This window comes from Carcharodon carcharias, chromosome 21 (assembly GCF_017639515.1).
Source record: "Carcharodon carcharias isolate sCarCar2 chromosome 21, sCarCar2.pri, whole genome shotgun sequence".
Lineage (NCBI taxonomy): Eukaryota > Metazoa > Chordata > Chondrichthyes > Lamniformes > Lamnidae > Carcharodon > Carcharodon carcharias.
In genome coordinates this window covers 15,092,811-15,118,522 of record NC_054487.1, presented here as the reverse complement: position 1 = coordinate 15,118,522, position 25,712 = coordinate 15,092,811, and the positions used below count along the sequence as shown (strand labels likewise).

Sequence of the window (25,712 nt, the reverse complement as noted above, 5' to 3'; positions counted from 1 at the left end):
TGAAGTATTGGTATTATTATCTTTGCAGGATGAACTCCTGAAAGTGAAATTCAGTGGTCCCTATAAGATAATTAGGAGAGTTAGTGAAGTGACTTGCCTGATAGGTACTCCTGAGTGTAGGAAGAAAAAACAGTTATGTCACACAAACATGTTGAAGCAATATCATCGCAGAGAAGATGATAAGACAGAGAAAGTGTGCCAGATGGTAGGAGTAGTGGAGGATGACAGAGACAGTAAGGCAAGGGAAAAGGAGAAATAAACAGTGCCCAAAGCAAACCTCCTACAATTTGACCTTATATTTAAAGGATGGGCCAATGGACGATATAATAAGGTTACTTAGGAAGTATAAGGGAATTTGTAGGGACACACCTGGATGTACTACGTTAGCTGAAAATGATGTGGACGTGGGAGACTCAGTGCTGATAAAACAACACCATTACTGGTTGAGCTCAGAAAAACAAGCTCAGTTAAAAACAGAGATCCAAAATGTGCTGGACAATCAACTGATGGAGCCTAGCCAAAGTATTGGTTCCTAAGCTGGATGGATCCACTACATTTTATATAGGCTACAGGAAAGTGAGTGTAGTAACGAGGACAGATTTATGCCCAATTCCTTGGTTGGAAGATTGCATCAATGGGGTTGGCACTGCCTCATTTCTTTCTAAAATTGATCTATTGAAGGGGTACTGGCAAGTGCCATTAACATCAAGGGCTTAAGAAATATCGGCCTTTGTTATGCCAAGTGGGTTGTTTCAATGTTGAGTCATGCTGTTTGGGTTTAAAAATGCCCCAGCCAAATTTCAGAGACTTATGAATCAAATCGTAGCTGAAGTACCTAGCTGTGTGGTTTACTTAGACAATGTCGTAATTTATAGTAACATGGGAGGGACATGTAGAGCAATTAGAGGACCTTTTTAAGCAATTGCAGTTGGCTGGCTTAGTCATAAATCTGACCAAAAGCAAATTTGCAAAAGCAAGGGTAAATTACCTAGGTAAAATTGTAGGACAAGGGCAAGTGTTGCCAAGAACAGTAAAAGTGAACGCTCTAATAGAATTTCCCATTCCGAAAACTAAATGAGAAATCATGAGGTTTTTGAGAATGTGTGAGCTTTATCGGAAGGTTGTGCCTAACGTCAGCACAATAGCTGTATCTCTCACCAATTTGTTAAGAAAACGGGCAAAAGTGGTATGGTCAGCAGAATGCCAAGCAGCCTTTGAAAACCTTAAGGCAATCTTAATAAATGAACCAGTGTTGGCCACTCCTGAATTTACCAAACCTTTTAAAATGGCAATTGATGCGAGTGACTTGGGGGTAGGTGCAGTGCTATTACATGAGGATAAATTAGACCATAAGACATAGGAGCAGAAATAGGTCATTTGGCCCACTGAGTCTGCGCCACGGGGATTAGGGTAGGGAAAGCCGATGGGGTACTTTTCCAAGAAACTAAATCAATAGCAGAGGAAGTACTCTACAGTAAAAAAAGAAACTTTAGCATTGTTGTTGTCTCTTCAATACTTTGAAGTTTATGTCCAACACGATAACAAAAAAACACTAAGCTACACTGGCCATAATCCGCTGGAGTTCATTGAAAAGTTTAAAACTCAAAATGCGGGACTGTTTAGATAGGCTATTGTTTCAACCATTCAATATAAAGATTGTTCACGTTGCCGGTAAAGATAATGTGATCGCAGATGCATTGTCCCTGGTGTAAAATACTAAAGTAAATTAAAGGGGTAAGAAATGCTGAAGATTGTATAAAATTGCATGGGGAGTGTGGGGGGAAGGATGAATGAAAGCAAGTCTCGTGTTTTGTCTATGTGTCACATACATTGTGATGAAACACATTTTTGAAATGGTATTTCAACTCTTTTAAGGGTGGAGACATGTAAGGAACATTTTTTTTTTATTTCTGTTGGACTATTGTAAAGAACGTATCTTTTTATTTTCTGTTGGACTGTGGATTAGAATTACAATGGCTGCAGTTTAAAGGACATGTCTACTGGAACAGAGTGAGAGTTATATACAAGGTTGCAGTCCTGGAACAGTTTTTTATTCATTCACAGGATGAGGGCCTCGATGGCTATGCTAGCATTTATTACCCATCCCTAATTGCCCTTGAGAAGATGGTGGTGAGCTGCCATCTTGAACCGCTGCAGTCCATGTGGTGTAGGGACACCTACAGTGCTGTTAGGAAGGGAGTTCCAGGATTTTAACTCAATGACAGTGAAGGAGCGGCGATATATTTCCAAGCCAGGATGGTGAGCGCCTTGGAGGGGTACTTCCAGGTGGTGGTGTTCCCATCTAACTGCTGCTCTTGTCCTTCTAGGTGGTAGCGGTCGTGGGTTTAGAAGGTGCTGTCTAAGGATCCTTAGTGAATTTCTGCAGTGCATCTTATAGATGGTACATACTGCTGCTACTGTGCGTCGGTGGTACAGGGAGTGAATGTTTGTGGATGTGGTGCCAATCAAATGGACGGTGTCCAGTTTCTTGAGTGTTGTGGGAGCTGCACTCATCCAGGCAAGTGGGGAGGAATCCATCACACTCCTGACTTGGGCCTTGTAGATGGTAGACAGGCTTTGGGGAGGCAGGAGGCGAGTTACTCGTCGCACGATTCCAAGCCTCTGACCTGCTCTCGTAGCCACAATATTTATATGGTTAGGCCAGTTCAGTTTCTGGTCAATGGTAACCCCCAGTTGTGTTAATAGTGGGGGATTCAGTGATGGTAATGCCATTGAACATCAGTGGGCGATGGTTGGATTCTCTCTTGTTGGAGATGGTCATTACCTGACACTTGTGTGGCGCGAATGTTACTTTCCACTTGTCAGCCCAAGCCTGGATATTGTCCAGGTCTTGCTGCATTTGGACATGGATTGCTTCAGTATCTTAGGAGTTGTGAATGATGCTGAACGTTGTGCAATCATCAGTGAACATTCCCACTTCTGATCTTATGATGGAAGGAAGGTCATTGATGAAGGAGCTAAAGATGGTTGGGCCTAGGACACTACCCTAAGGAACTCCAGCAGTGATGTCCTGGAGCTGAGATGACTGACCTCCAACAACCACAGCCATCTTCCTTTGGGCTAGCTATGACTCCAACCAATGGATAGTTTTCCCCCTGATTCCCATTGACTGCAGTTTTGCTAGGGCTCCTTGATGCCACACTGTCAGATGCTGCCTTGATGCCAAGGGCAGTCACTCTCATCTCACCTTGGGGTTCAGGTCTTTTGAACCAAGGCTGTAACGAAGTCAGGAGCTGAGTGGGCCTGGCGGAACCCAAACTGAACATCAGTGAGCAGGTTATTGCTAAGCAAGTGTCGTTTGCTAGCACTGTTGATGACCTCTTCCATTACTTTGCTGATGAGAGTAGACTATTGGGGCAGTAATTGGCCAAGTTGGATTTGTCCTGCTTTTTGTACACAGGACATCCCTTGGCAATTTTCCACATAGCTGGGTAGATGCCAGTGTTGTAGCTGTACTGGAACAGCTTGGCTAGGGGCGCGGCAAGTTCTGAAGCACAAGTCTTCAGTACTATTACCGGAATGTTGCCAGGGCCCATAGCCTTTGCAGTATCCAATGCCTTCAGCCGTTTCTCAATATCAGATCGAGTGAATTGAATTGGCTGAAGACTGGCATTTGTGATGCTGGGGACCTCCAGAGGAGGCCGAGATGGATCATCCACTCAGCACTTCTGACTGAAGATTGTTGCAAATGCTTCAGGCTTATCTTTTGCACTGCTGTGCTGGGCTCCTCATTCATTGAGGATGGGGATATTTGTGGAGCCACCTTCTCCAGTGAGCTGTTTAATTCTTCAATACCATTCACAACTGGATGTGGCAGGACTGCAGAGCTTAGATCTGATCCGTTGGTTGTGGGATCATTTAGCTCTGACTATCACTTGCTGCTTATGCTGTTTGGCACGCAAGGAGTCCTGTTTTATAGCTTCACCAGGTTGACACCTCACTTTTAGGTATGCCTGGTGCTGCTCCTGGCATGCCCTCCTGCACTCTTCATTGAACCAAGGTTGATCCCCTAACTTGGTGGTAATGGTAGAGTGGGGGATATGCTGGGCCATGAGGTTACAGATTGTGCCTGAGTGCAATTCTGCTTCTGCTGATGACCCACAGCGCCTCATGGATGCCCAGTCTTGAGTTGCTGGATCTATTAGACATCTATCCCATTTAGCACGGTGGTAGTGCCACAGAACACGATGGAGGGTATCCTTAATGTGAAGGCGGGATTTCGTCTCCACAATGACTGTGCAGTGGTCACTCCTACCAATACTGTCATGGACAGATGCGTGTGCCGTGAAAGACAGGATGGTGCCAGAAAGGAGCCCTGGACCAAGGGAGCTGCCTGACAACAGCATTTTAATTGGCTCCTGACCAAGTGACCAGGGTTTTGTGTGGAGGGCAGTACAGCAGAAAGCTCCTGGCCTGCAAAGAGATATCATCTAAAATCTCTTTTCCTCATACCTCTATAACCTGCACTCTCTCTGAGGAAACCCCTGTAAAAAGGAAAATGGGAAAAACACTGTTAGAGACGTTGAAAAGCAAGTTCTCAACCGGTGAACAAATTACTGAAAGTGCTGGGAGACCATCTCATGTCATCAACATAAACTGAAAGGAATTTGGAAGACATCGATCAAAAGAATCAACCCATCGAATCCTGTAGTCTGAATTGGTGCTGTTGAACTGTTTTATCCCACCCTTAAAAATCCGTGTTTTTTGTGTCTTATGTGTCTGGTGTGTGTGTGGGTAGGGATTTAAGCAGGGGGTAGAGTGTAAGTTATAGTGTTAGAAGTTTGCAGTTCATATTTCTTTCTTTTGCTACTGGTTAACAACAGTTTGTTCAATAAACAGTTATTTACTTATTAAGTTTACAAACCTGGTGCTCGTATTCTGTTAACCTAAATTAAAGTTAGGTAGAATTGGGGCAATCTGGTGGCTTGATCAAACTTCTCACATTTGTCACGGCTCGGGGAACAGTGGGGCTCGATATTACAGCGCAGTGTCCCCAGTGAGTCGTGACACCATCTCCAACAAGAGAGAATCTAACCATCAGCTGCTGATGTGCAACGGCATTACCATCACTGAATCCCCCACTATCAACATTCTGGGGGTTACCATTGACCAGAAACTGAACTGGACTAGCCATATAAATACTGTGGCTACAAGAGCAGATCAGGGGCTAGGAATCCTGTGATGAATAACTCACTCCCTGACTCCCCAAAGCCTGTCCACCATCTACAAGGCACAAGTCAGGAGTGTGATGGAATCCTCCCCACTTGCCTGGATTCGTGCAGCTCCTACAACACTGAAGAAGCTGCACACCGTCCAGGACAAAACAGTCTGCTTGATTGGCACCACATCCACAAACATTCACTCCCTCCACCACCGATGCACAGTAGCAGCAGTGTCTACCATCTACATGATGCGCTGCAGGAATTCACCAAGGCTCCTTAGACAGCACCTTCCAAACCCATGACCACTACCATCTAGGAGGACAAGGGCAGCAGATAGATGGGAACACCACCACCTGGAAGTTCCCCTCCAAGACACTCACCATCCTGACTTGGAAATATATCGCCGTTCCTTCACTGTCGCTGGGTCAAAATCAAAAACCCTCCCTAACAGCACTGTGGGTGCTCCTACACCACATGGACAGCAGCAGTTCAAGAAGTTAGCACACCATCATCTTCTCAAGGACAACTAGGGATGGACAATAAATGCTAGCCCACATCCCCTGAATGAATAATAAAAAAAAAAATGTCTTACCGGAATAGTGCAGTATGATTAGTTTATTTTTATACCAAGCTTAGGTTGTTCCTTTGAAGCTTCCTCTTCAAAAGCTTGGGGTTGAAACTGGTCATTGGCAGCAGTGCAAAAACGTTGATGGTGAAGAAGCAGCAATCAGAAATCAACGTAAAAGATCAGGCAGGAAGTCAAAGAGTGTGCCAAAATACTCACACCTCTTTTGTGCCAGCCGCAAAGGCCAGTTGTACCCCCTCTCTAAAATTAGCTCTCCGGATCAATATAAGACAATGCAGCCATGGCAAATACATTAGGGGAAATCCACAAGTGTTTTACAAGATGTTAAAAAAATAATTTAATTTCGGTCACTTACTCAGCTAATTAAACAAGAAATGCAGTCAGCTTGCACAGTGAGTACTGTGACAAGCTTCTCAGTGGAGATGCAATATTCTGGCTGAGTTAGAATTATTAAACATTCCCCAGAGAGAGCTTCTGAAATTACTAGCCCAATACACGTACGAGAAGAAATCACGATCACCGACCCGAAGTGAGTTTTAAAATTCTGAACCATACTAGACATGCAACTTGTCAGTTCACAGTGGTTTTGGGGGGGGGGAGGCATTGGTGGATTCAAGGTCGCTTACCATTCTGTTGACAAAGTTGCTGAAATCCTTCACCAGAATCTGCTTCAGCATTTCAGGCTCTGCGATTACAATGGATGCTTGCCGGCCAAAGTAGTAACTGGAACATGCAAAAGGGACAATTTCTTGAGAATGGACCACAGTTTGCAGGCAAATCTTTCTACCACTTCAGTTATCCATGCAGTCAGCTGTGTGTCAGTAACTTAGAGTAACAGGAAATAAATTACAAGTCATGATAAAACAATACAATTCTTTCTCCCCCATTCCCACAGGCTCTTAATAAAATAATTTTTCCCACTCTTTCTCGAGTCAATCCTCACCCCCTGAAATTGAGGTAGGCCAGTGAACCACTCAAGTCTCCGTCAGTCTTGTAACAGGAATCTGGGACCTCTCTTCTTTAATGGCTCAGAACTACATCAAACTCTGGGGTAGCTTTATCCTGGCTAAGACTTCCTGACACAGTATATTTCGTCAACTTGATCACCCACTCCATCCTCCATATTAACACGTTGTAGGTGCAATGGGTACCATCTACAAGATGCACTGCTGCACTTTGCCAAGGGCACTTTAACAGCACTTCCCAACCCTGTGACCTCCACCATCTAGAAGGATAAGGGAAGCAGGTGCATGGGAACAAGATCAGGATAGCAAGTTACCATCCTGACTTGGAAATATATTGCTGTTCCTTTGTCATCACTGGGTCAAAATTTTGGAGTTCCCTCCATAACAATACTGTCCCGAGTACCTCCACCAGACTGACTGCAGGTTCAAGAAGGCAGTTCACCACCATCTCCTACTCAAAAACAACGAGGGATAGGCAATAAATGTTGGACTTGCAAGTGACACCCATGTCCTGACAATTAATTTAACAAAATGTTGCAGTCCGGGTGGGGAGCAGCTTTGAGAGAATCCTTGCAAGCAGGATCAGTACTGGGATGGGAAAATCTCAAAAAAATGGGAGAAATTTAAATCTATAACATACATTTTATTGGGGTCCAAGCGTCCTTCACGGGGCATAGGGAATGTGGGTTTATTTAGAAGCCAGTTGCTGTGCAATGCAGATAGCAGAACAGTAATCCAGTCACATACATCATCCCATAGGATGAAGCAATTGTTTACTTGTCGACTCTTTGCATATTAAGATATGACGGTAACTCATCCAGAAACTCATTCCATCCACTGACATGTTGGCATCTCATGCAAATGAGAATGAGCATTTGCTTTTCAAAACAGTTTATTTTTAAATCATTGAACTGAAGTGTTACGGCTTGTAAACAAACACAGACAGAGAGACACACACAGAACAGACACACACACACACACACAGAACAGACACACACACACACACACACACAGACACACACACACACACACAGAACAGACACACACACACACACACACACACACACACACAGACACACACACACACAAACAGACACACACACACACACACAGACAGACACACACACACACAAACAGACACACACACACACACACACACACAGAACAGACACACACACACACAGAACAGACACACACACACACACACACACAGAACAGACACACACACACACACACACAGAACAGACACACACACACACACACACACAGAACAGACACACACACACACACAGATCAGACACACACACACACAAACAGACACACACACACACACACAGAACAGACACACACACACACACAGAACAGACACACACACACACAGAACAGACACACAGACACACACACACACACACACACACACACACACACACACACACACACACAGAACAGACACACACATGCACACTCACACACACAGATACACAAACACCGATACACACTCACTCACTCACTCCTGGGAAATGGTAGCTTAGTTTTATCTCTCCTTGGCTCAGGCATGCTGAGATGAACTACAGCAACCCTGCTACTGTTACAATCTTGGCTGACTCAGCACAAAATGGGGTCTGAATTTGGGATTAAAACCCATGAAGACCCCCACAGTGGAATATCTGTAAATATAGATTAGACCTAAATGTAATGCTAGTATTTAGCTAGCATTTTTTCCTCATTCAATTCCTTAAGACCCAAGCTCCTAATGGAGCCCTCTGATACTTCGCCTGAGTTCCTATTTTTCATTGTGAATTCATACATCAACTCTGGCTATTCATTTGTCTGTTTACCTTTAATGTTCAGGAGCGTGAAAGCTAATTAAAGCAGTCCCACTACTGCCCCAGCTATGATTAGTGAGCTTAGCAAGGTTCAGAGATAGAACCTGGTCTCTTGTGGTTTGTGTGACTCAGTACAACATCAACAGGACATGCCTTTACCCATAAAGATACTATGATGGTGGTCAAAATTTTCTGTAATGGGAAAAATCAGAATAGGCAACAAGATCAACATACATTTATGAAGCGCCTTTAACGTAGCAAAAGGTCCCAACCTAGTCTATTTGAGTTTGATACATGTAAGCATTAAAGATTCAGCTATTCAGTGTGTTGAAGGGGCAGATAGTTATAATAGGACACACTTTATACAAGTATACTCCTGGACCTCATTTGTAAGTGAAAATGAAAATTACACTAATTGGAAAATAGACACTTCCCTACAGTTCAAATGCATGGTTCCTGTCTGGAAAAATAGTATGATGCACAATTATTAAATATCATTAGTCACAATTTTACAAGTTTAAATTGTTCAGTAAGTGCAACCATCACTATTTGTATGAAATGTTGAGCGCATATAAAAGGAGAACATAGAAATGAATTAGCTAATTAGATCTCATTACGCTGACAAATTATCCAGTTGATTACAAAACAGACTTTCTCTGGAAACTCAAATACCACAAGTGTTATCTTCCCCAAACTTGGATGGTCTAATTGTTTTCTGCCTCTAAAGGGAAATTAAAGAAATGGTTTAGTTTACATCAAATGTGGCTGCAAATCAGAAGTATGACTTCTGCCCTCCATCAATAGCTTCTCTTTGCTATTTACCTCCCCTTCTCTCTCCCAGCTTTTTTCTTATACTGAAGATGTTTGACACCTTAGTACTGGGGTATGCTTCTGATGGTCAGTGATCACTCTCCAGTACTTCATCTAAGTCTCTTCAATGCATTTATCAGCCTTGATGATGAAAGTAGGCAAGTTATGACATGTAAGTAAAATCCTCCCCTTACCTGACATCTAAACGCACACTTCCAGTCAGTGTCCCCTCTATAACTCGAACCAGTTTTCCCTTCACTATAGCAGCTGCAGCATTCCCCGTGCTGCCGGAGGTGAAATCAGCTAACTTAGCACAGAATCAGGACCTTACGGATTTGTATAGCTCAGAGATGAGACATAATGGCTTTATTTAAATATTTAAATTGTGTTTCACATGGAGAAATTTTACGCTTGCATGTTGTTTGATGTATTGGACTGTGACTTCAAAGTGCATTACTTCGGATGTTGTTGAACTTTATTCAATTTATATGCATTTTAATTTTAAGTAAGAGTTGGAATGATAAGTCTGTACATTGGTTAGACCATTGTTACTGAGTGCAGTATGGGGCCCATCATTACAGTAAATGCACAGAAAATATACAGTGTCAATTCACCAGGATGATGCCAAGGATGGGAAATGTGAGGTTGTTGCATTGACTTTGAGGTACTGAGACTATTTACACTGGAGCAGAGGAGGGCAAGAAGAAATGTGATAAAGTTTTTTTTTATAATTATGAAGGGCTTTGGTCAAATGAAAATTGTAAGACAATTTCCCTTGTTTGGGGAGAAAGAGGCATCAATTTAAAATCTTTACTGAAAGACTGTAAAAAGGTTTGTAGACATTTCTTACAGAGAGGGTTGTTGGAGCGTGGAATACCTTGCCACAGGGCATGATTGGGGCAGAAACCATTGTGTCTATTAATGCAAAACTGTATAAATATTTGAAGCACAGTAAAATATGGAGGAAAATATGAGGAGAACCATGAGGAGGGGACAGAGTAGTGGGATTAATTTTAGATTGATATAGTAAAGGGGAAATATGGATGGCATGGGCAGAATAGCTTCCTGCCGTACTGTAAACCTGTAGCATTCAATGAGAATTAATTGTTATGCTGGTGTGCAAAAGGATATAGGATTTATCTGGCTGTTTGCCAGGAAGTGCTGACCAGCTCCTTACTGAGAAGGCAGTTGTAGCTGCTCTGTTCAAACACAAGTACTCAGATACTGATATAATGTGAAAGATTATAATCAGTTCTTCCTAGGTTTTAATCCCTAAACAGCTTCCTGGCACTGGAACATAGTTCCTCACATTGAAAAAAATGTACAACTTTAACCAATTCAAATGGTCCCTTCACTGTTCAATCACACTTCAAGATACTCTGAATGGTGCAATAGTGTTGTTTATTTTATTTAATTGATCTAGAGGCTTTGGCTAATAATCTCGAGAACAAGCTGAAATCCCACTGTTGCCAGTTTGAGAGTTCGAAATTTGCATTTAAATAAGATGGAAATATAAATATGGAATCAGTAAAAGTGAAGTTGTTGGATTGTCACTCAAAACGCAACTGGTTCACTAATGTCCTTTATGGAAGGAAACCAGATAGCCTTACCCAGTTTTTATGTGATTCCAGTCCCACATCAATGTGGTTGATTATTTCCCTCTGTAATGATCTACCCGGCCACTGACATTTATCAAATGAGGGATGGGATTTGCTGGTGATGCCCATATTCTGGCAGCGGATAAAGAACTGCAGTCCAGGGAAACTCATGATTCAATGAGCTTCCTTGTCATTTCACATGTAAAGTCGGATCCCATCCAGTGGGGTAAAATTCAATCTTGATGACAAAACAATAGTTAAGGTAGCAGACCAAGAGTCTATCCTACATGGCCTACCTGGCAATGGAAAGGAAAATGTGCTTTAAGTTAGAGTAAAGGTAAAATACAGAGAGGGACAAGTCCATACTTTGCACTTTTTTTCAACTAAACAAAAGCTCAGGGAACAGTCATTCTCTGGTTCATTCGCCAGGGCATTGCTTTGACCAATCAGAGTCAACTTGCTCGGTTTGAATTTGAACAAAGCTGGGGAGTTAACTGTTCCATGCTGCATTCTCCATGGCAACACTTCCACCAATCCACTTGCCAACCAATCAGCATTCTCTTCTCATGCAGTATAAACTGTTGTTTTCCCTGTTACTGTTAGTAATTTCTTGCAAGCTATTCTAATGAGTACAAGATGAAAAGCTTTGGTAGCATGTCTCATTTTTCAGCAATATTCAAGTATGATATTGAACTGTTATTAAGGAGGTAGTAACAAGACATTTAAAAAATCAGAATACAATCAGGTAGAGTCAACATGGCTTGTGGAAGGGAAGTTGTATTTGACAAATTTATTAGAGTGCTTTGAGGATGTAATAAGCAGGGTGAATATAGGTGTACCATAGACGTAGTGTAGTTGGATTTCCAAAAGGCATTTGATAAGGTACCACATAAAAGGTTACTGCACAAGCTAAGAGCTCATGATGTTGGGGGTGATATATTAGCATGGATAGAGGATTGGCTAATGAACAAGAGTCCAAGAGTAGGGAATATATTCAATGGCTCAGCCTCCATTGCTCTCTGTGGAGACAGTAAAGATAAATGGATCATTTTGGCAAAGTGTAACTAATGAAGTATCACAGCGATCAGTGTTGGGGCCTCAACTATTTTTGATCTACATTAATGACTTAGATGAACCGTCAGTATTGTTGTCAAATTTGCTGATGATACAAAGATAAGTCAGAACACGAGTTGTGAGGAGGATACAAAGAGTGTGCAAAGGGATATAGATAGGTTAAGTGAATTTTTTATATTTGTTTGCGGGATGTGGCATCGCTAGCTAGGATAGCATTTGTTGCCCATCCCAAATTGACCTTGAGAAGGTGCTGGTAAGCCACTTTCTTGAACCCTTGCAGTCCATGTGGTGTGGGTACACCCACAGTGCTCTTAGGGAGAAAGTTCCAGGATTTTGACCCAGCTACAATGAAGGAATGGCAATTTAGTTCCAAGTCAGAATGGTGCGTGGCTTGGAAGAGAACTTGCAGGTGGTGGTGTTCTCATGCATGTGCTGCCCTTGTCCTTCTTAGTGGTAGAGGTCGTGGGTTTGAAAGGTGCTACTGAAAGAGCCATGGTGAATTCCTGCAGTGCGTCTTGTAGATGGTACACACTGCTGCTATTTATATGGCTGGTTCAGTTTAATTTCTCGTCAATAGTAACTCGCTGGATGTTGATTATGAGGGATTCAACAATGGTATGCCACTGAATGCCAAGGGGAGATGGTTGGATTCTGCAAAAATTTTGACAGATGGAGTATAATGTGTGAAAATGTGAGGTTGTCCTCTTTGGCAGGAAGAATAGACAAGAACAATATTATTTAAATGCAGAGATTTCCAGCGTGCTGCAGTACAGAGGGATCTGGGTGTCCTTGTACATGAATATCAAAACATTACCATGTAGGAACAGCAAGTAATTAGGAAGGCAAATCAAATGCTGCCTTTTACTGCAAGGAGGATGGAGTATAAAGTAGAGAAGTCTTGCTACAACTATACAAGACATTGGTGAGACTGTTCTTAGAGTACTTTGTCCAGTTTTGTTCTCCTTATGTAAGGCAGGATATACATGGACTGGAAGCAGTACAGAGAAAGTTCACTCGACTGACACAAACATACGAAATAGGAGCAGAAGGAGGCCATTTGGCTCAAGAGCCAGCTCCACCATTCAATAAGACCATGGGTGATCTGTTTGTATTTTGAATTCCACATTCCCATCTAACCTCGATAACCTTTGATTCCTTTGCCGAACAAGAATCGATCTACCTCTGCCTTAAAAATATTCAATGGTCCCGCCTCCACCACCTTCTGAGGCAGAGAATTCCAAAGTCGCACAACCCTCCAATTGAAAAAAATTCTCCTCATCTCTGTCCTAAAAGGGCGCCCCCTAATTTTAAAACAGTGTCCCCTAGCTCTGGACTCACCCACAAGAGGAAACATCCTTTCCACGTCCACCTTATCAAGGCCGTTCAGGATCTTGAATACTTCAATCAAATCACCCCTCACTCTTCTAGACTCCAGTGGAAACAAGCCCAGTCTGTCCAACCTTTCCTCATAAGACAGCCCACTCATTCCAGGTATCAATCTAGTATATCAGGTATCAACCTCCTCTGATTCCTGGGATGAAGGTGTTGTTTTATGAGGAAAGGTTGAGCCTATACTCATTGGAGTATAGAAGAATATACGGTGATCCTAAACTTATAAGATTCTGAGGGGGCTTGTCAAGGTAGATGCTGAGAAGATGGGAGTGGAAGAATCTAGAACTAGACGGGATGGGGGGTGGGCACGGTGCGAGGACACAGTTTAAAATAAGGGGCCTACCATTTAAGGCGGAGATGAGGATGAATTTCTTCTCTCAGAGTGTGTTTGGAATTCTCTTCCACAGAGAGCAATGGAGGCTGGGCCACTGAATATATTCAAGGCTGAGTTAAACAGATTTCAGATCTACAAGGGAGACAGACAGACAGGAAAGTGGAGTTAAAGCCACTGATCAACCATGGGTTTATTGAATGGCGGAGCTATGGAAAAGAAGACTTACACTTATATAGCGCCTTATATAACCTCAGGACACCCCAAATTGCATTACAGCCAATGAAGTGCTTTTGAGGTGTAACCACTGATATAATTTAGAATTGTAGCAGCCATTTTTTGCCAGCAAGCTTCCACTAACAGCAGTGTGATAATGAGCAATGCTTTAGTAGCATTTGTTGAGGGAGACATATTGGCCAGGACTCCTGTTCATCTTCAAATAGATCCATGAGATTTTTTACATCCACCTGAGAGAGAAAGTCCAACCTTGGTTTTAATGTGTCATCCGAAAGTACCTCTGATAGTTCTGCATCTGATTACCAGCTTGGGTTATGGTCTCATGTTTCTGAAGTGGGACTTGAATCCGTAAACCGCGGTCTCAGATAACAAGAGTGTTACCAACTGAGGTGAGAGGAGAGGTGAGCTCTATCGACTCACCCCATTGGCAAAAAATCCACACTAGATCAGATGGTCAGAATAAAATAAACATCGGTCACTGCTCCCACATGCCTGTCCACTGCAGGTAAAAAGGTTATTTTATAAAATATTAGTTTGTAAGCAGCACCACAGCAAGGTTAAATATTATAATAATAATAAGCAATTTTTAAAAGAGAAAACATTCCTTTCAAGAAGCACAGGGGATCTTTAAAAACTACAACGGATGCCTCAGTATTCATGAGCCACATGTCTCCCCAGACTAAACTCATTCCTTGTTGTTTGCTATAAATGGGTAATGCTTTTTCAGTGACCATCAATCATCACGGTAATCTTCAAGCAGCCTTCTGTTTGAAGTTCAAAGAACCATTACGCCTCACCCATGTGCCAGCAGAATTACTTATCTATGTAAACATTTATTGTACTATTCTAGTTCAACAGTCCAACATAGCAGACAGATATTTAAGGAAATGGAGCAGCCTAAACACAAAATTAATTGGTAGAATTATTAAGAGTTTTCACGCATGAATACTGTAATTCACAGTGAGGTAGTTTGAGCTGAAATTAAGATTCACTGCACCTTCTGCCACTTTAACTCGTTGTTCCCCAAGTCCTTGAAACAGAGGAACACTCTACCTCCCTTCTTCATGTAATCTGCGAGATTTTGGACCCTAAGAGTTAGCAATTCTTCTCTTTTACTTTTAACCTCACATTGTGTTCCACTCTCTTGCCCTTGACTCATTACCCAGATTTCTGCTTTTCTTTAAGAGTGCAGAAATGGTTTTGTAGAGACTGAAATCATCTGAAAGGAATATCTTAACCTATCATCTACTTAATTGCACTACTCTCCCGGCGAAAAGTCTTGTGTCATGTTGACCCTGATTTGGTTTGGTCAAGCATGAAAGGGAAATGACGGTTTCATACAAAGCCTAATGCTAACCAGATAAAAAGCAAAGCAGCAGGTGCTGGAAGTTTGACATCGCTGAAAATAACAGGAAATGCACAGTCAGAATCTGAAGAGGGGCAAGGAGAGGTTTGTGGATGGACAACCTTCATCATTACCCAGAGGTGGTTCACCTCACATCTGTCAACCCCACAGCTCAGACGTAGTGAATGACATTTTATACCATTGGAATAATGAATTTTGGTGTTGAATGTATGAGCCTGATGTCAAAGACCCAAAAACAAAAAAAAAACAAAGGTATTTGTTCAATCGTGCCAGTCCCCACACTAGAAACACACTAGAAGACTGGAAACTCTATCGGACAATGGGGACCTGTTGATGTAGTAAGAAGTAGTAGCTAATAAGCTGATTAATGGGGGAGCTGGAATGGTTCCCGGACACGACCAGTGAGCAGTAGGAGGAAGGAAAGCACAAAGCAATGTCTTGTGCTCACTGCTATGTTTGAGCAACAGTCAGAACGATGAGAAAAAATATTCTTGTGAAACAATACAATGGAAGAGAAGATTAAATTGTCTTTGGCCAAGACTTTGTTCACTTGTTCTGTCTCCTTCTTTGACTTAGTGCCAATTTTTGTCTGATCATGCTCCTATGAAGATCCTTGAGATATGTTTTTTACTACATTAAAGGTGCTATATAGATGGAATTTACTGTGCAAAACTTTCAAACATACAATAAGAGCTCTTCATCAGCTAGTTAAGGAAGGATGGAAACAGCAAGATGCTTGGTCTGTGCTGAGGTGCTCCAATCGGCAAAGGAAGTTAAAACCAGCTCAAACTCCCACTTCAAATCTTTATCCAGTTAGGCATGCCAGGAAACGTGTAGAAATTGGTAACATCATCACTGGTCTCAGCCTTAATGTTCCCTCCTTTCTCATCATTATCAGCCTGCAGCATGCCTGAAGTGGCCATGTGTGGAACTGTACCTGGGGAAGCAGTCAGCACCATCAGGGAAATAAAGTGGTAAAAGTGCACTATAAATAAGACAAGGATATCATTAGAGATTATGTTGTGCCTTTCATCTCCAGAGCATGAGAGTCACTTTTTCCACACATCACCTCAATTTCACTTCACTAACATCTGTTTATCCAATCCTCCCATTCTCCAAACACTTCCCTTTAAGTGGGAAGAGCAAGCCATTCCCTTGTTCAGTCCCTTAGGTGTCAGCCATGGCTTAGTGGTACCACTATCACCTCTAAGGCAGAGGATTGTGCACTTTGGTCCCAAGGTCAGGAAAGTTGTTATATTATTTGAAGGCCCTTGATGGCTCAGCAAACTCTTCATTCACCAGTGCCTATTTCCATTTGATGCTTCTCCAAATAGCTGGCTGAAATTTGAAATCCATCACGTTAGCGGAAATATCGCCATTATGTTAAGGCATTGTTGGTGCTGATATTTACCGCGACCATTTTTTAAAAGTTCTTTCATGGGATACAGGCATTGCTGGCTAAATCAGCATTTATTGCCCATCCCTAATTGCCCTTGAGAAGGTGGTGCTGAGCCACCTTGAACTGCTGCTCACCACTGCTATATCCACTGCTCACGTAAACAATTAAGTAATTCCTGTCTGATAATCATTTGCACCCCATCAAAATGATTTCGACGCCTAGCTGAACACGCTGCAAATAACCATCGTAAACATACTACAGTAATACTGCACCAACTATACAGCTAAAATCAAATACAGCTTAGAAGGTATTTTATATGAACAACAGCAGTTGGCTGACCTCCACTGCCACTGTTTTGATGGCACAATGGAAACATTGCCCTCTTGAGATTTCTTGTTGACAATTATAAATAAATCAGGAAAAAAGTACTCTGGTCATCATACAACAAAGCTGTAAGCATTCCAGGGAGCTGGGTGGAGCGTGAGGGGCCCAGTGTTATTGTCCTGCCGAATGAATAGAGAGGAGAGTTATCTGCTGTCCTTTCTCTGTATGTAGATGCCTGTGTCATATATCACGTTACTAGGAGTTAAACAAGCACGTTCTGCTTTTATCTCATTCCAATGTGCGGGCCCTTAAGGTGTGTCTAGAGGACAGACAGCCAAACCAAATCATGTGATATCTCACATGCATTCTTGTGGATCCATATTACAAGTTCATCGATCAAAGTCAGTTTGCAAGCAGTAGTAAGTGATCACAAACTGGCAGAGACTGGGGATTAATCCTGAAACCCCTTTGTGTGTTAGACTGACCATCACACTGCAATGATGAACATCTTCATCTGTCATGTTCTGCCTCTTGCATTTCAGATTGGGTTGGTGTGCTTTGGTCTATGAGTGAAATAATTCAGAGCACACCATCGTGACACAGTTTGAGAATTGGAATCTTTCAAAAAATCTTAAATCAGGTTATAAAAAGCTGGTGTCAGTAAAAATGAGCATGAAGCTGTCAGATTGGCTTTAAAATCCAACAGGTTCCCTTTAAGGAAGGAAACCTGCCATCCTTTCCAGGTCTGGGCGACATGTGACCCCAATCACGCATAAATATGGACAGCTCTTACCAGTCTTCTGAACGGGTCAGCAAACCACTAAGGCTATCTGAAAGGGTAGTAAAGGAGGCGCACCATTATCTTGTTGATAGGGCGAAAGGGCTTAAAATCAGCCCCCACCAAAGAAATCTTTACCTATTCGTAGCATTATGTGTTGAATTTGTGCTGCATCTCAGAGGTCAAATGGAGAAACACAAGAGCTTTGAAAGTTCATTGGTCGTTTCTTTGGCTCACAGCCAGACCTTGAAAACCACGTTGATGCTGAAAGCATCTTCTGGGAAAGCTATTGCCCTGTTTATAATTGCAATGGCTTCTGAAATCTTCTACTGCATGTTGTACCATTTCAGCTCTGTTTCATTGTGTGTGTGTGTCCACTAGATGGTGTGTGTGTGTTTCAGATGGGGTTATTAGCACTTACTGTGTGCCTGTGTCACCTCTGGGGGATAGATTCTGTTAGAGTACTCCAGCGTTGTAGCTGTGTAATTATAGCTTGCCTGTTGATTTTGAATAAGGAAAGAATAGCAAGAACGTGCATTTCAGGGCCTCAAACATCCCAAAGTGCTTTAGAGCCCCTGTATTACTTTTGATGTGCAGTCATGGTTGTAATGCAGGAAATGCTGTAGTCAAATTTCACACAGCAAACTACTAAACAACAAAATTAACCATTTCACTTGCACTTCCCCCAACTTAGTCTACTGTATTTGTTGCTCCCAATGCAGTCTCCTCTACAAAAGTAAACTGGGCGACCGCTTTGCAGAACACCTGCTGTCTGTCCGCAAGAATGACCCAAACCTCCCTGTCGCTTGCTATTTTAACACTCCACCCTGCTCTCTTGCCCACATGTCTGCCCTTGACTTGCTGCATTGTTCCAGTGAAGCCCAACGCAAACTGGAGGAACAGCACCTCATCTTCCGACTAGGCACTTTACAGCCTTCGGACTGAATATTGTATTCAACAACTTTAGGTCTTGAACTCCCCCCTCCATCCCCACCCCCTTTCTGTTTCTTCCCCCTTCCTTTTGTTTTTTCCAATAATTTATATAGATTTTTCTTTTCCCACCTATTTCCATTATTTTTAAATCTTTTATGCCCCCCCACCCCCACTAGAGCTATACCTTGAGTGCCCTACCATTCATTCTTAATTAGCACATTCGTTTAGATAATATCACCAACTTCAACACCTATGTGTTCTTTTGTCTGTGACATCTTTTGATTATCTGCTCCTATCACTGCTTGCTTGTCCCTACAACCACACCCCCCTCCACTTCTCTCTCTCCCCCCCGCCCCCACCACCACCACCACACCGCCTCCCCCCCCCCCCACCCAACTCCCCCCACCTTAAACCAGCTTATATTTCACCCCTCTCCTTGAATTCACCTAGTTCTGTTGAAGGGTCGTGAGGACTCGAAACGTCAACTCTTTTCTTCTCCGCCGATGCTGCCAGACCTGCTGAGTTTTTCCAGGTAATTCTGTTTTTGTTTTTAACAAAATGAATCTGCTTTTTAGTGATGTGGCTAAGGGATAAGTATTGACCAGGACACAAGAGAAAGCTCCCTTGCCCCTCTTTGAATGGTGCCACAGAATCGTTTACATTCATCTGAGAAGGCAGGTGGAGTTTTGGTTCTAAGTCTTACTTGAATGGTAGCACATCTAACAGTGTGGTGCTCCCTCAGTACTGCAGTGAAGTGTTAGCCTACAATATGTGCTCAAGTGTCTGGACTGGCTCTTGAATATATGGGGCTGGATTGTCGGCCTGGTGGGGATCTCACCAATTGGTCAGAGAACCAGTGGAGAACCCCCCTCAGTTTGATGAGGGAGGCCTGATGGTATTCAGGCACTTAACTGGCCACGGCCGGGCCTTCCCCAGGATTCTGGACCCCGGCGGGCTAAGTCCCACCTGCCAAGAGGTGGAGGGGTGGCAGCTGCCAGCATAGCACCCACCAGAGGCCCAGGATCACAGAGGGGCCCCAGGTCAAAGGTAAATGGGGGTGGGATGGGGATCAGAGGGTGGGGGTCATGGGACAGGTGGGGAAGGGGTGGTGGAGGCAATGGCATGGGGCTGGCTTTCAGTGCTGCACCACCACCCTGCCTTTCCCGGTGTCGGGTCCTTCAATCAGGCACTGAGTGCCTGGTGCCTGATAACAAGGGAATCCCCCACCCCCCCCAACCAAAGGCGGCCTCTGGCAAACCTGATAAGGTTTGCTGGGTGGCCTTTGGGAGGCAAGGGAAAGCCTCCCATTTAATCCCTAAACCACTACTGAATTGCTGTAAACTCATGTACAGTGGGTGATAATTGGCTCATTAATGAGCCTAATTAACATCCTGCCAGCAGCAGCTGGGAATCCTGCATCAGTCCCTTCCACCCTCCAACTTAATCAGGAAGTTTTGTCGCCACTGGAGACTGACACGGCCTCTCTCCCACCACTATGTACGCCCAGCCACCATGGTTCCTGCCACAAAAACAAAAATAGCTGGAAAAACTCAGGAACTTTCTCTTCAGTTCTGATGAAGAGTCATACGGACTCGAAACATTAACTCTGTCTTCCACTCCACAGATGCTGTCAGACTTGCTGAGTTTTTCCAGCTATTTTTGTTTTTGTTTCAGAGTTCCAGCGTCTGCATATTTTGCTTTTATCTTATGGTTCCTGCCACAATGGGTTGCATTTAATCCAGCCCATGGCTTTTGCAAGAGCAGTACTCATGAGCCAAGGCCTAAACCTAAAAATAAAATGATGATTGTTAAGAGTCCTTTATATTGCTGTGCGAGGCATCTGTCCTTAATGCCACCAACACTGCACCATAAAATAAAGATTAAGGATTCCACAAATCAAATTTCATCCAGAGCCACAACTGATTGAGAGGCCCCAAGTGCAGCAGTCACAGGCAACTTTAATGCAGAAATCTTTACTGCTCCAACCAACTCAAATAGGGCCCATCAGAACCCAGGAACATTGGGTGAGCAGCACTCCGCTTAGGCACCATGAGTGCTTTAAGTCGATGAAGGTTCTGTGATGATTAAAAGATGTGTCAGCTTTCCATCTGTTGGGGCAGGAGAGGAGATGACACCGAGAAATACATGGAAGTTGCAGCATGCAGACAGGCCACTCCTCTATCCGAGATGCTCCAGTACAACTACAATATTGGCTTCCACCCGACAAACTGGAAAGTTACCCAAGTATATCAACGCACGAAAAGCAGGACTAATCTGATTTGGCCAATTACTGCCCCTTCAGCCCAATCTCGATCATCAGTAAAATGATGCAAGATGTCACCTTGTGGCACTTAACAATAACCTGCTCACCAATGCTCGGTTCCTGTCTTTATTATGGCCTGGTCCAAATGCAGAAAAAAGAACTGAACTCAAGAGGTGAGGTGAGAGTGACTACCCTTTACATCAAGGCAACACTTGACCAAATGTCACATCAACCAGCCCAGTAAAACCGACATTAGTGGGAATGAGGGGGAAAATTCTCCCCTGGCTGAGCCAAACCGAGCACAAAGGAAGATGGATGTGGCTACTGGAGGCCAAGCAGCTCAGTCCCAGGACATCAGTGCAGGGATTCCTCAGGGCAGTGTCTTAGGCCCAACTATCTATAGCTGCTTCATCAATGACCTCTTCCATCACAATGTCAGAAGTGGGGATTTTTGCTCATGATTGCACAGTCTTCAGTTTCATTTGCAACTCCTCAGGTAATGAAGCAGTCTTTACCTGCATGCAGCAAGACCTCGGGCTTGGACCAACGAGTGACAAGTGGCAACACTGACATCACACATGTGCCAGGCAACACTCATCTCCAACAAGAGACAATTCAACCATCTCTCCTTGATATTCAATGGCATTACCATTTCTGAATGTCCCACCATCAACATCCTGGGGTTACCACTGGCCAGGAACTTAACTGGACTAGCTACATAAAATGCTGTAGGTACAAGAACAGATCAGAGGCTAGGAATTTTCTGGTGATTAATTCACCTCCTGACTCCCAAAGCCTATCCACCATCCACCAGTTATAGCTCAGGAGCATGACTAAATACCCTCTCCTTGCCCTGATGAGTACAGATCCAGCAACACTTAAGAAGCTCAACACCATCCAGGATGAAGCAGTCCACTTGATTGATACCCCAACTACCACCTTAAGTATTCGCTCCCTCAACCACTAACTTTGGAAGAGAATTCTTCGGCCTCACAACTCTTTGTCCTCTGTTTTAAATCACTCACATTTAATCTTTTATCTACAGCGCCTTGCTCTTGACCCCTCAAGATAACTTGTAGTAAGTGCAGGCAATCAGTGTTGTGTTGGCATTCCCGCACAAGTAAACACTGGGATGATTTAAACACTCCGGGTATCAAATGTCCTTAGCTATCCCAGTGCTCACATTTCGTATTGCATAAAAACTGTACAGTAAAGTTGCTTCTGCCAGTCTTGTCCCCCGTCTCCATACAGGCACCAAATCTCAAGATGCTTGCCATAGAACCGGCTCCCACAGACAAGATAGAATAACTTCATTATCATCACCAAGAATAGCGAATCCATCACCTACCAGAATGGGATAGACCATGATTGTGTGTGTAATGTCATAAACAATTGTTTTTTTTTCATTTTCTGGATCCTTATTTCCCAAGATAACGTATCTCATAGGCAGATTAACACTTGCTTAATTGAGGACAGTAACTTCAAGTTACAAGTCCAAGGGCAGAATCGTCCCAGATTTGCACTGAATGTGGTAGCAAGCTGGAAATAGGGCATTTTACCCGCTGGCCACAATGGTGGGTTTTCACACCGTATCATCCCAATCCCACCTCGTTAATCATGCATTCCCGGGAAACACGTCGTTTCAATGACGGGCGGCCTCTGATTCACCCCCCCACCTCGCTGTTTCCTCACGTCGGGCACCATATTTAAAGTGCAGCTGCACACACACACACCTCTCAGTGCTTCCAGCCCAGGACTGCTGCACAGAAGACATGGCCCCAAAAGGCAAGAAGGCTGCAGCTCCCCGATTCAGTGACGCGTCCCTGGGATGCCTTCTGAACACCGTTGGAGGCCACCGCAATGTCCTCTACCCCCGTTCTGGCCACAGGAGGCTTATCAATGTCACCACTCCGGCTTGGGAGGCAGTGGCAGTCAGTGTCAATGCTACACAGAAGAGGTTTGTCATCCAATGCAGAATGCGGATAAACGATCTCATCCATGCTGCCAGGGTAAGGCAACCATCTCATCACTCTAAACTCACACACACACATCAAGTCCATCAGACATTCGCTGGGGCATCTCCTTCACTGTCAGCTCATGGGACCTAATTCACTCTCTCACACACAACCTCACCTCTCCGACTGGAATCATCTCCTCTGGAGACTGCCTCCTCAGCCCTCACCCTCTTGAGGCCACGTGCACAAATCAACATGTGCCCCCACACGCATCCTGGGATACCCCCATCCCCAGTACAGCTCTCCTCCTGCAGCCTCTTCCCTTGCCTGAGGCCACTTCTTCCCCTTCCCCAAACAAGCCCTGGCCCTGCAACCGTTGAAAAGCCACCCCCCGCCTTATGGCTGGTCTTGTAAGTAGAGAGCTGCCCATGAGCAACCCCCCCCCCCCACCTAAAAGTGACGTGGGGCTGTCTGTGAAGCCTGGCGCTGATGACTGCGAATGCTGCTCGAAGCAAGCTAGGCAAATAAGGCTCGAAGTCCTGAGCAAAGTGCAGCTCACCTGGTGCACATCACTTATGTTCAGTTGTGAAACACATTGGCGTGCAATCACTCCAACGTGCCCAGATGATTCCAGTTTATAATGATATGCAGATGTATAACAACGGAGTTCCCGATATGCAGTGGTAGGCAACACAGCCGGCCATTGACGAGTGGGGCGGGTGACTGCAAACTGGTTTTGCGAGGTTGTGAAACCGATTTTTGGCCTTCCCGCCATATTATCCGCTCATACCCACCATGACGCCCGACGCCAGCAGGCCACAGAAAATCTGGCCCTAAGGTACCTCTGGGCTGAATTCATGACTTCCTCCAACTTGCTCCCTTTCCCTCCACCTGGAATGTCATGCTGGACTGAATTATTATTCCACTGGATTAAGTCCATGAATTCCAAGCTGGGTTGTAAAATAAAAAAGAACAAAATAAACTGGATAGAGGCCTGATTTTGCCATACAAAACACCTCGTGTATCAGTCAAACTCATAATTAATGAATGTGGCAGAAAGAATGAATGAAAAGAGTGGACATTAATAGTATACTGCTTTCATGTAGTCACAAAACAACTTAAGAAAAGGTAAAGCCTAGTTTACGTTCAAACTAGTCTCCTTTTCATTGATGAAAATATCAAATTTCCTGTTTTCTTTCTTATCAGATGAACTGACCTCCAAGCAATCCACTTCTGCTCTTCACAAAAAGTAGCTTCTACAAGGAATAGCATGTCTCCTAAGTAGAACATCGCTGATTTTAAACACTTTACCACTGGTAGTCATGCCTTTGGCTGCCAAGTCCCTAAGTTCTGGAATTCCCTCCTAAACCTTTCTGCCTCTTTTTCCTCCTTTCTAAAGATGCTCTTTAAAACTGAATCTTTGTCCAAGCTTTTTGTATCTGACCTAATACCTCCTTAGGTGTTTGTGTCAAATTTTGTCTGACAGCTGTCCTGTGAAGCATCTTGACACAGCTACTATGTTAAAGGCGCAATATAAATGCAAATTGTTGTTGCTTCTGTGTTCACTATAGAGGATACAAAAAGCATTTCAGTAATAGCTGCAAATCAGGAGGTGAACGAGAGAAAGGGACTTGGTGAAATTGAAATCACTTGGAAAACGGTACTGAGCAAATTGATGGAGCTGAGGACTGGCAAGTCTTCGGGTCCCGATGGACTACATGCTAGGGTCTTAAAAGAGGTGGCTAATGAGGTAGTTGATGCGCTGGTATTAATTTTCCAAAATTCGCTAGATTCTGGAAAGGTTTCATCAGATTGGAAAGTAGCAAATATAACCCCTCTACTCAAGAAGGGAAGGAGGCAGAAAACCGGAATCTATAACCAAGTTAGCTTGACGTCTGTCATGGGGAAGTTATTAGAATCAATCATTAAGGAGGTTATAGTTGGGCACTTAGAAGAGCTCAAGGCAACTCGAAGAGTCAGCATGGTTTTGTGAAAGGAAAATCAGGTTTAACCAATTTATTGGGAGTTTTTTGAAGGAATAACATGCGCAGTGGATAAAGGGGAACCTGTAGACGTATTGTACTTGGATTTCCAGAAGGCATTTGATAAGGTGCAACATCAAAGATTATTAAGGAAAATAAAAGCACATGGTATAGGGGGTAACATATTAACATGGATAGAAGATTGGCTGGTTGGCAGAAAGCAGAGAGCATGCATAAATGGGCCTTTTTCGGATTGGTAGGATGTGACGAGTGGAGTCCCACAGGAGTCTGAACTGGGGCCTCAACTTTTTATGATTTACATCAATGACTTAGATGAGGGGAGTGAAGACATGGTAGCTAAATTAGTAGATAACACAAAGATAGATAGGAAAGTATATTGTGAAGAGGACATGAGGAGGTTGCAGATGGATATAGATAGGTTGGGTGAGCGGGCAAAGATCTGGCAAATGGAGTTTAATGTGGGAAAACGTGAAGTTGTTCACTTAGATAGGAAGAACAAAAAAGCAGAGTACTACTTAAATAGATAACGGCTGCAAAATTCTGAGGTGCAGAGGGATCTAGGTGTTCTAGTATGAGTCACAACAAGTTAGTATGCAGGTACAGCAAGTAATTAAGAAGGCTAATGGAACGCTAATCTTTATTACAAGAGGGATGGAACATAAAAGTAAGATGCTATGCTTCAGATATAC

The 25,712-nt window shown here is 43.5% G+C and overlaps 1 protein-coding gene across 4 annotated transcripts in view; it reads right to left on the bottom strand.

Moving 5' to 3' along the window:
- Positions 1-25,712, bottom strand: part of tbxas1 (thromboxane A synthase 1 (platelet)) — a 230,773-nt gene that overhangs the window by 95,715 nt on the left and 109,346 nt on the right. For all 4 annotated transcript variants that reach the window (XM_041216332.1, XM_041216334.1, XM_041216335.1 and 1 more), the window contains one exon: positions 6,396-6,492. In XM_041216332.1, coding sequence (XP_041072266.1) covers positions 6,396-6,492 — 97 coding nt within the window. The remainder of the gene's footprint in view (positions 1-6,395; positions 6,493-25,712) is intronic.